At 44.5% G+C, this 10,880-nt stretch overlaps 1 protein-coding gene across 3 annotated transcripts in view; it reads left to right on the forward strand.

Annotated features, from left to right (window-relative positions):
* LOC108794511 (solute carrier family 22 member 6-A-like) overlaps nucleotides 1–10,880 on the forward strand; it is a 44,779-nt gene that overhangs the window by 13,560 nt on the left and 20,339 nt on the right. For 2 of the 3 annotated variants that reach the window (XM_018565564.1, XM_018565557.1), the window contains 2 exons: nucleotides 4,058–4,226; nucleotides 8,570–8,693. In XM_018565564.1, the coding sequence (XP_018421066.1) occupies nucleotides 4,058–4,226; nucleotides 8,570–8,693 (293 nt within the window). Of the gene's footprint in view, nucleotides 1–910; nucleotides 1,019–1,119; nucleotides 1,275–4,057; nucleotides 4,227–8,569; nucleotides 8,694–10,880 lie in introns of those variants that run through there. The other variant, XM_018565572.1, reaches the window with a different exon arrangement.

Genomic DNA, 10,880 nt, shown 5'->3' on the forward strand with positions numbered 1-10,880 from the left:
GGCTTTGGTTAAAATATCAGACCCCAAACATCTCCCTTTTGACATTTGAAATAGAAAAAGAAATTGAGGACAGAGAGTCCTCAATCTCTTTTTCTGGAGCCTCAGCACTGAATGGTATGGAATGGGTAGCGGCAACTCAGTACAGAGACTTCCCATTCATTCACAAACTGGAGATAGTAAATATTTACAATCAACCAGTTATGAATGGATAGAAGCCTCTGTACTGAGCTGCTTCTACCCATTCAGAAACTCATGAACGAACAGGAAAGTTATGTAAAGCACTTCCTGTTCATTCATAACTGGGGACACATCGTACTATGTGTCCCCAGATGTTTACACTCCAGTGTTTGTGCTGCACACAGAGGATCATTAAATATTGCATGTACTTACTAATCCTCCGCTCAGCCATCCTGAAAGTGATGGGAGCCACTCGTCCACGCAAAGAAATGCTCAGCCATCCTAGATTTGACAGCCGGTGGCTCTGCAATCTTCTCCCGGCTCATCCATCCTGATAACATCGCTCCCTCCTCCGCCCCCCTTGCCAGCTTCAGCACTCCATTTCCCCTTGGATCCCCATTGCCTCTCCCCATACAGGGGAGGGCAGCTGGGATTCGAAGAGAAGCTGCAGGCTTTCCCGCCTGTCTACACCCTGACGCTCCGAGGCCATGGCCTCAGTGGCCTTGTGGGGAATCCGGCCCCTGTTGCCATGGCACAATGTGCGACTACACAGCTCACACTCCCCAAAGGCTGGCCCTGACTGGCATGGCTTAGCATCGATATCCCTACAGACATGCACTGCATCTGAACTATGCATTAAGACAACAAACACATTTGTAAATGATTTAGTCAGGTAAAGTAAGAGATCCGTAAGCATTTCAGAGTTTCATTTACGTTACCAATATTTTATTTTATAGTGGGATTTGGTGTGCAGCACCAAACACAAAAGACAGCTGGCTCAGTCCTTGTACATGGCAGGTGTGCTTGTGGGAGCCATTATCCTGGGAGGCCTGTCAGACAAGTAGGTGACACTTTAATACGGTCCTACTCTAATAATCTTAGATGTCATTATATGCATGCCATGACCAGAAAATCACTATGACACGTTTCAATTTTTCCTAGGTACGGTCGAAGGGCATTGCTAATTTGGTCATACTTACAAATGGCTGTCTGTGGGATCTGCACTACCTTTTCTCCAAACTACCTCTCCTACTGTGTATTCCGGTTTCTTTGTGGGATGGCTCTGTCTGGAATTGGGCTGAACACTACTGCCTTAAGTATGTAGGAAGCCTATGCATGGAATTCATGTGTAAATGTGGAATGAAAAGTAAGCTGGAGATTTGTGAAGAAGAGTTATAAGAGTGAACACCTATGCAAACGAGGTTCACAATGCATTATGGCCACTAGCAGGAGTCAAGGAGTGTAGGAGATTCCTATGCTCCTTGGTTCCATCTAGTGGCCATAATGTGCTGCAACTGCTCTCTGTGAAGCCAACAGGTCTTATTGCCAACCCTCAAGTTGTGAGATTGTAACATTGATTCTGTAGGTGCAGAGGACCCTTTTGATAGACAGTTGTTTTTTTTATGACTGGAGTTTAGCTATAATGTGTTATATTATTCTACTTTAATGTCAACCATGCATAAAATCTTGACACTTGAGATTTGAATGAATCTCCTAACAAGCAACACGTACAAAGGTTGTAAACATGAAGTCAATAGACAGACATGAAAGGTTGTACAAGTTTCTTGTTGCATTGCATGTGGTAGGCCTAGTTATTCTTTGACTACTAGACACTTTATTACATACTTAAAAGCACTTCTTATATAATTCCTCTGAAAAACATATTCATATCTTAAATCAGCTATTTATTTATTTTACTTTTTTATAGGATTTCAAGCCCAAAGTGTCTCACCTTTGTACAAACTAACTTTATGATATATAGATATAGATAGAGAGAGAAAGAGAATACCGTATATACTCGAGTATAAGCCGTCCCGAATATAAGCCGAGGTACCTAATTTTAGCCAAAAAAACTGGGAAAAAGTATTGACCCGAATATAAGCCGAGGGTGGGAAATGAGGCAGCTACTGGTAGATAGATACCATTAAAATACATTAATATTTATTTAAAAGAAAAATAACCTAGCTCTGTAAGTGGAAAAGGGGGTGAGCGCCGCACACCGAGCAGCAGTGACGCGACGCTCGGCGAGGTAAGTAAGAAGACGCGCTGGCGCTGACTCGAGTATAAGCCGAGGGGGGCACTTTTCACCCAAAAAAATGGGCTGAAAATCTCGGCTTATACTCGAGTATATACGGTATATTCTTAGCTAACATTCATAAAGAATTTGGAGTCACACTTATTGGCTATATGGTATAAGGAAGCTATAATGGTTTTGGGTAATTATGTTTGTATGTTTTTTTTTAAGCTTAGGAAATTTTAAAGCACATCTCCAGCCAAATCTTTTAAATTTTATTTTGAACAGAACAGGGTTGGAGCTTCTTTCAGGTTTTTCTTTTTATTGCTGTTTGTATCTTTATTGGGGAGATTTCCCCCACTTTCAGTCAGGGCAAGTGATGATAAATCTCTCCAATGGAGAGACAAATTTATATATACATGTTTAATAGAGTGAGGAAGGGTAAGGACTTTTGACAATTATGTTTTAGCTCTTTTTGCTTTCCTGTTCAGAAGGCAACCACAGCCACATTTTCTTGTACAGGTGTCAAGAGGACAGGAAGACAGGGAAAATTTCCCCAGTGGGGACACAAAGTATGAAGCTATAGTAAGAGTAGGGATAGAACATGGGCACAGCTAGGGTTTGTGGATATTGCTTAGTGAGCAGCACCTATTGAGAGGACATGGGCATAGTGGTGGGTGTGATCACTGGTTAGTGTGCATTATCTGTGGGGAGGACATGGACAAAGCTGGGGATATGAGCTTTAGAGTTTCTTTGGAGGTGGTGTAAATATTGAAGAGTAAACACATTCTGTTCTGAGGTGGAGCATGCTCTGTACAGCTGAATTCACAACTGGGAGCATAAACCTCTAGGCAGGGGTGTCTCCAGGTGTTATGTCACCCGGAGCGCATGCGTGTGACATCACGCATGTGCGTAGTGACTTTGTGTGCACTCATGTTGGTGATGGACGCCGTCAAAAAGAGGGGGGATGTTCACCAAGCGGGCTAAGGTATGCCGTCGGCCCCTCCTCCCTTGTGAAACTGTCCGGCTCCCAGTCCATGTCTGAATCCCCAACTTTTCAAAGATACTGACACCAAAATCACTGTCAGTGATTTTGGTGTCACCGGTTCCGATGGTGTCACCCGGTGCGGGGCGCACCCCCTGCACCCCCAACGGACCTGCAGTCCGTTCTTAAAAAAAACAAAACTTGCTGCATGCAAGCCTGTAGAAAGTGGTGACTGCCAATCACAGCTCCTCGCAAGGATTCCCCCCTTCCCTCTCTGTTCCTTTAGCGCTCATTGGAGGGACAGCCAGGGGAGAGGTGTGTATAGCTGGCTATGTCTCTAGAGAAGCAGAGCCAGCTGTCAGTCAAGCAGGGGGGTGGATCTTTCCTGGCTGCAGTGCAACTCTGCTCTGTCAGCAAATAACTGGTGGTAGCCCACTAGCTGCTGACTTTGAGCCACAGAAGTATATTAGTAAATGTATTCCTTTGACCCAAAAGAGGACTATAGCCCCCAAAAAGTTTTAGCTTTGCTTCTCTTTTAATGGGGATGAGAAGAACGGGTACGTTTTTGCAAATCAGGAGAGCAGCCTAGGGTGACAAAGTTGCTCTTACATAGGTCCTGTGTAGTAAATTGATGTTGTCACTTTAGAACAGGAAGTGTGTTACTAACAATACAATATTATATAATAACAATAATAATATGCAATATTCTGTATTACTATTTTGTTTATGGGTTTAGATATACGTTAAATAATCCAAAGCAATAAAACTATATTTTCTGTGAAAAATAAGGTATGGTGACTTTATAATGTGTGCATATCAATATGAGCAAGCAATGATTTTCCAGTGATGGGTATTGTATGCATGCTGCTTTATCATTGCAGTTGTGGAATGGGTTCCAACCAACGTTCGCACAATAACAGGCACTCTGGCGGGATATTCCTATACTGTTGGACAACTCCTTCTTGCAGGTTTAGCATATGGCATTAGAGACTGGCGATGGTTGCAGCTTTCTGTTTCTCTACCATTTTTCCTGTACTTCTTATACTCCTGGTAAGTAAAATGAGTTCATGTTACAGTTTTATCTATAGCACTGTTGGATCATTGGGAAAGAAACCCCCCACTTTCTTTTTAATACTTACATGTGAACGTATATTATCATCTACATGGTTTAAAAGTCTTATTTCTATGTTTAGCTTGTAAATGCACGTGGGAGCAGCCATATTTGCTCAATACATGTGCAGGCTGTTCTTCCTGCTTAGGGGTCTGTTTCTGAATTTTTTCACCCAAGTGGATGAAAGTTGTATGAATCTTAGGTGAAAAACTAGACTGTTACCTCAATTTTAATGGACAGGTGTTTATTCATCTACTGTTTTAATTATTTACTCATTCAGTTGTTTATGTGTTATTTAGTTGTTTTTTTGTGTGCACGAAGTACACTTCGTGATATAACATTTTGGGGGTGCTATAGGTGGAAAGTAGGAGTGTGGATTATTTTGTTTGCATAGAAATAAAGCTGGCTATACACGCCTAGATTTTTGTGTGTGTCTGAACAAATACTGTAGCAAGGATAGAGGACTCTCCTTGGTCGGCTATAGTATTGAGACAGCCGGTACCCAGAGCTGTCTGAATACCTGAACATTGACTGCATCCGACTAGTTGTAGTCACTGTTCAGCCAACAGGGCCACCTCGACTCAAATTTCATTGATTCAGCAGTATATGATCAACATGATATTTTTCAACTACTAAGCTGATAATATACATTCACATGTAAGTGGCATGGCTGCTAAGGGGCTTGAGATGGATAGAAGGGTGTCCCTTCTATCCATGCTGCAGTACAGCAAGACCTTCAATGTAGTGTGGCAGAACTATCTGTGCAGTACAGCTGAACCTTTTTTACAGTACAAGAGAAGGTTCTGCTGTACTGCACAGAAGGTTCCCCTATTCTACACAGAAGGCTCTGCTGTACTGCATAGACTGTTATACTTTACTGCACAGAAGGTTCTCCTGTTCCGCACAGAAGGTTCTCTTGCTCTACACAGAAGGTTCTGCTGTACTGCACAGAAGGTTCTCCTATTCTGCACAAAAGGCTCTGCTTTATGGCACAGAAGGTTCTCCTGTTCAGCACAGAAGATTCTGCTGTACTGCATAGAATGTTCTGCTGTTCTGTACAATATGTACTTTTCATGACATTAAGTCACTGCACTGGTAGCTACAATACCTACAAAATACATTTTTACTGATAAACAAATAGAATACTGTTTTCCTGTACAATAAAAATCAGGTGATGGGAAATGTTATCTCCTTTAATACTATATTTGTGCTATCAAAGTAATACTGATAATTTATAGGTCAATAATAATAGTTGTTTCATGTTTACAATAGCAAAAATGTCAGTATATAATTTAGATATGATTTCAGATTTGCTCTACAAGCATAAACAGCAAGATAACACATTCAAATAAATATATATATATAAATATTTAAAGTGTCCAAGAACTACATGCTGAGATATTACTCTTCACAAAATACCACTCGTTCTTTTATTTGCGTCACTTTAATGAAAGAACTCCAAATCACAAAAGACCCTTAGTCAATTCATTTAGTGAGCTTTTGATAAATGTAGACTCTGCAAAGTTGATTGGCTGTGGTGGAATTTTGTTGATAGATAGATAGATAGATAGATAGATAGATAGATAGATAGATAGATAGGTCAGCCTTTCTCAACCAGGGTTCCATGGCACCATGGGGTGCCCACTGTCCTCCTCAGTGGTGCCTCAGCATCATGCCTTTCAATGGTGCAGGCAGGCTTCTGATGTGAAGGGGGAACTCTGATATGAAAGGGGGGCGTCTGAAGGGAAGGGGGCTCTTGATGTGAAGAGGACTCCTAATGTAAAGGGGGACTCTGATGTGAAGGTGGCTCCTGATTTGAAGGGAGAGGCTCTGATGTGAAAGGAGAGGGCACTGATGTGAAAAGGGCTTCCAATATGAGAGAGGGGTAATCTGATGTGAAAGGGGCTCCTAATGTAAAGGGGGTGCCCTAGTGTAAAGGGGGAGCTCTGATGTGAAGGGGTGTTCCTGATTTGAAAGTTGATTTAAAGGGGGCGACTCTGATGTGAAGGAAAATCCCATTTTTTATTGTGTTTTTGAATAGGGCCCCCAAATAACTTCTGTAGCAGACCTCAATCTGGGATAAGGGTCTGGTATGGATTTTAGAAGGACCAGATGTTGTTTTTTTTTACATTTTAGTCAGGGATTTTGCATACTTTTAAAAGGTACTGTGACTGAAAAGAGGTTGAGAAATGCTGAGATAGATAGATATATACAGTACATAGAGCAATATCTTCAGTTGTTCACTAAGTGAGGAATTGGGTTTGCATTGTTTGATATTTTAATCGATGATGAGTTGCATGTTTGAGAACGCTTGTACTCAAATCGGTCACACATCACTAATTACTATGTGTATGGCCACCTTAAGAGTCACAGATCATAGTAAATACTGTGTAAATGATATATTATGCACAAGTCCAATAGGCTACTGATTTCCTCCTTCTTAAAAGAATCAGGGAAAGGTCTATAATAAAATGAATACGCAACTGCAGTATACAGAACAGATATATAAACCTTCCCCCAAAACCAGTTGCTGAGTAAAGAAGTTCACAACTGACCCTTCAAAGAATCGCCTCCTCATTTACTACTGATGACATTTTTTAAATGCTAGTCATACACTTACAGATGTTTTTTTTGTTCAGCCTATGGGAAACTAACAATTCCTCCATCCATGCTAAACTGCATGAATGGACGATCTTCCCTAACAGGCTATCGTATTCTGACAGCCTGTGCCCACAGTTGTCAGAATACCTGAACAGTGGCTGATTGTCTGCCGTCACTGTTAAGGTGCCCATACACCTTACGACCATCGCAAGACTTTTGTCTTGCGATGGTCGTATGCTTATTGAAAGCTCGTACGATCTGCCCACCTTGGACGGGCAGATCGTACTTGCGATCATCGAAAGCCCGCCCCGCTGAGGGGCGGGCTTCCTATGACCGCAATGCAGAACGGGCAGTGTGCAGGCCCGTTCCGCAGCTATCGGACGAGCAGGCTAGAAACCCGCCGAGAATCGTACGATTCTCGGCGGGTTTTCGAGCATGTTGGTTCGACAAAAGACGTGCGACCGCACAGTAGAAACGGTCGCACGTCTTCGTTCACACTGCTCGATTCTCGTATGATCGCGGGATTTCGCCCGATTCTCGTACGAGAATCGAGCAGTGTATGGGCACCTTTAGGCTGACAGTTTTCCACTCAGCTCTGTTGACAAAAGTCTGTTGAATAATTGACTTTTATTGAGCCAGGTGGTGCTGGCAGGACCACCCACAGCTCAAACTTCAGTTGAGTCAGCAGGATTTGGGTAAAATCGAGCAGCGTATGGCGAGCTTTAGAGTACTAGTTGACGATCAGTCTCTGGCTTTATTGACCTGGAACAAGCATGCAGAAAATTAAGTCAGCTTGAAATTAGAATCCCTAATCTGAATACTTTTCCCCAGGTCATGGGGAAGTATTGAAGCCCCTGGAAACTTTTACAATTTTCAGTTTGGAGACTGAAAGGGGCTAATACCAGCCCACATTGATTTGGCATGCTCACAGGAGTGTAACTACAAATCATGGGGTCCCCCAGGTAATTGTAGTGGCTGGGAGTGATCCAAACATGAAGTATTTATCAAGGACAGGCAACAGGAGAGCTATCAGCATAGTCAGTACACTACTAGGGAGCAATGCTGTGGGTAAAAGTTATAGTAGCACTCAGGGGCGTAACTAGAAATCACAGGGCCCCATAGCAAAATTTTGTATGGGGCCCCGTGATTGCTAGTTATGCCACTTGCAGAGCCCCAGCGGAGAGTGACCCTGCAGAGCCCACCATAGACTCTCTATAGTGGGCTCTGCAGGGTCTGAGATCTCTTACCTGTCAGCGCCTCTGTGGTAGCCGGGCCCCACCTCCTGTTCCGTCCCCGGGCCCCGACTCCTGTTCCGTTCCCGGGCCCCGCCTCCTCTGCTATCGACGGACCCGGCCTTCTCTTACATCAATGGCCCCACCTGCTCTTAGGTCGCTGGCCAGTGATGTAAGAGGATGCGGGCGCCACCTCCTCCATTCCGTACACCGCCCTCATCTGCCGCAGCCTCATTTGGCTGTCACTGACACAGCTTCGCAGCGGCTATGAGGAGAAATGCGCCGTGGCCTTTTAGGGCACCCTTCTATCCTAGGCCCATTGCTGTGGCTATTGCTATGCCACTGCATGTTCATGTCAGGGTCCCAGACACTGGAAGCTGTATAAAACTACATTCCTATAATTATATACTGTTTTACACAGAAACAAACCTCTTCTGCTCTCCTCACAGGTGGTTCCCTGAATCTGCCCGCTGGCTCGTCCTCTCTGGCAAACCTGCCAAGGCAGTCAGTCAGATGAAGAGAGTGGGCATGTTTAACGGAAGGAAAGAAGAAGCCGAGAAAATTACTTTAGAGGTACATGACTGGGTTTCAGAGGAACCTAAGAAATAAAATCAAACAACATCCCACTCTATGATACTATTAATGTGTGTATCCATGTACAGTATGTAACATTCCTATACTGGAATATAGATTAACTGTTATGTTAGGAAAAATCTTTTCTGCTTTCACTATACTATCTTAATTTTACTAAATGTTAAATTACCTTTGATAACCTAAAACCATTAAATAGACACACATGCACATTATTAAAACACCTTAATAAACTTTGATATATATCAGCTGATACTTCAAAACCAGCTTCTATCCATCTAGCTTACCCGCTCCACTTCTTAGGGCCTTATTCACATGGGCATGCATATCCATACTGCGTGCATACCCATGCAAAGACCTGCTCTCCGGAGGGACAGGTGTTGCCTGTAATTGCGCGCACATCCTTATGACAGGACCCGGCTGCATGTGGCTACGCAACGACCCGAACTTGAACATATGTGCAGGTGCAGGTGCACACACTTGGATTATTATTATTACACAGGATTTATACAGTGCCAACAGTTTGTGCAGTGCTTTACAATATAGGGAAGACATTACAATCAAAATACAATTTAAGACAAGATGGTAAGGAGGGCCCTGCCCCTGATGGCTTACAATCTAAAAGGGTGAGAGAAGTTATACCCAGATCCCTGATGCCATGCGGGCCGCCTGGGTTGCTATGGCATCTCATGCTGCTGGCTGCCACTGGCGGCTGTGAAGAGGAACGCACCGCTGTTCAGATCACTGGCTGTGATCTATGCAGCGGCGAGTTCCTCTCCACAGCCACTGCTGAGTCAGTGAGAGCCAGCAGCGGCAGTGGAGGAGGGATGAGCCAAGCACCCCAGTGTTCGGTTCGTATTCGAACCGCCGAAATGTTCGCGTACGAACTCGAACTCAATGCAAGTGTATAGGGGTCGACCCCCATACAGCTGCCGGTACATGTGGCTGCAGCGGCCCCTGCTGCCCCGCTGCCCCTGTACCTCTGCTGCTGTCTTCCACTTGTCCGGCGGCTTTTCTGTCCCCCGTCCGGCCGCGGCACCCCATTTTCTTCCGGTCCGTCTGCACCTCCTTTTCTGCCGACTCCTCTTCCTGGGTCCGTACGCTCCTCTTCTCCCGGTTCGCCCGCTCCTCTTCCTCCGGTACGCCGCCTCCTCTTCCTCCGGTCCGTCAGCTCCTCCGCTCCCACGGTCCGGCCGCTTCTCCTCTGCCCCCCCAGTCCGGCCGCTTCTCCTCTGCCCCGCCCCCTCTTCATCTGCAGGCTTTGAGCCATACCCAGCCTGCTATTGGCCAATAGCAAGTTGGCTATTGCACCTGCCTGCTGTCAATCAGCATGGGGGGACCTGGTAGATAACTTTCTCCTTCAGGCCCCTCCTCCGCTGAGCTCTAATTGGGCAAAGTCTTGCACCTGACCTATGGTCAGGTGCAAGACTTTAACAAATCAGAGCTTCAGTGGGCATTTTGTATTATGGAATGTCCGCGGTCGAACAAACCGCGAACATCCCATAAAGTTCGGCGTTCGACAAGCGCTCGAACTGCCGATGTTCGATTCGAACTCATGTTCGAATCGAACACTCGGCCCATCCCTAGTTATAACCCTCCCTTACTCTATCCAAAAGCTTAAAAAAAAAAGTTTTGCCTACTTTAAAAAGACTTTAACAAATCAGAGCTTCAGTGGGCATTTTGTATTATGGAATGTCCGCGGTCGAACAAACCGCGAACATCCCATAAAGTTCGGCGTTCGACAAGCGCTCGAACTGCCGATGTTCGATTCGAACTCATGTTCGAATCGAACACTCGGCCCATCCCTAGTTATAACCCTCCCTTACTCTATCCAAAAGCTTAAAAAAAAAAGTTTTGCCTACTTTAAGTAGCAGAGGTGTGTTAAAGATTAAACTTGAACTGCATCTAAAAATGTTTTGCTTCCCCACTGTAATGAAAGTGTACCCCCCAATGACAAGGGGACAAGAAGTGAGGGGAATCATGAAACATACTGGGGGGAATTTATCAAAACTGGAGCACACCGAACCAAACCGAACAGTAACTGAAGCAGTTGCCCATGGCAACTAATCAGCTTCTCTCTTCAGTTTGCTCAGGTAAGATTTGAAAATGGGTCAGAGATTTTGTCTGCTCCAGTTTTAATAAATCCCCCCCCACCCAATGCGTTTCCGT

Source organism: Nanorana parkeri, unplaced genomic scaffold (genome assembly GCF_000935625.1).
Source record: "Nanorana parkeri isolate BGI_ZX_2015 unplaced genomic scaffold, ASM93562v1 scaffold25, whole genome shotgun sequence".
Taxonomy (NCBI): domain Eukaryota; kingdom Metazoa; phylum Chordata; class Amphibia; order Anura; family Dicroglossidae; genus Nanorana; species Nanorana parkeri.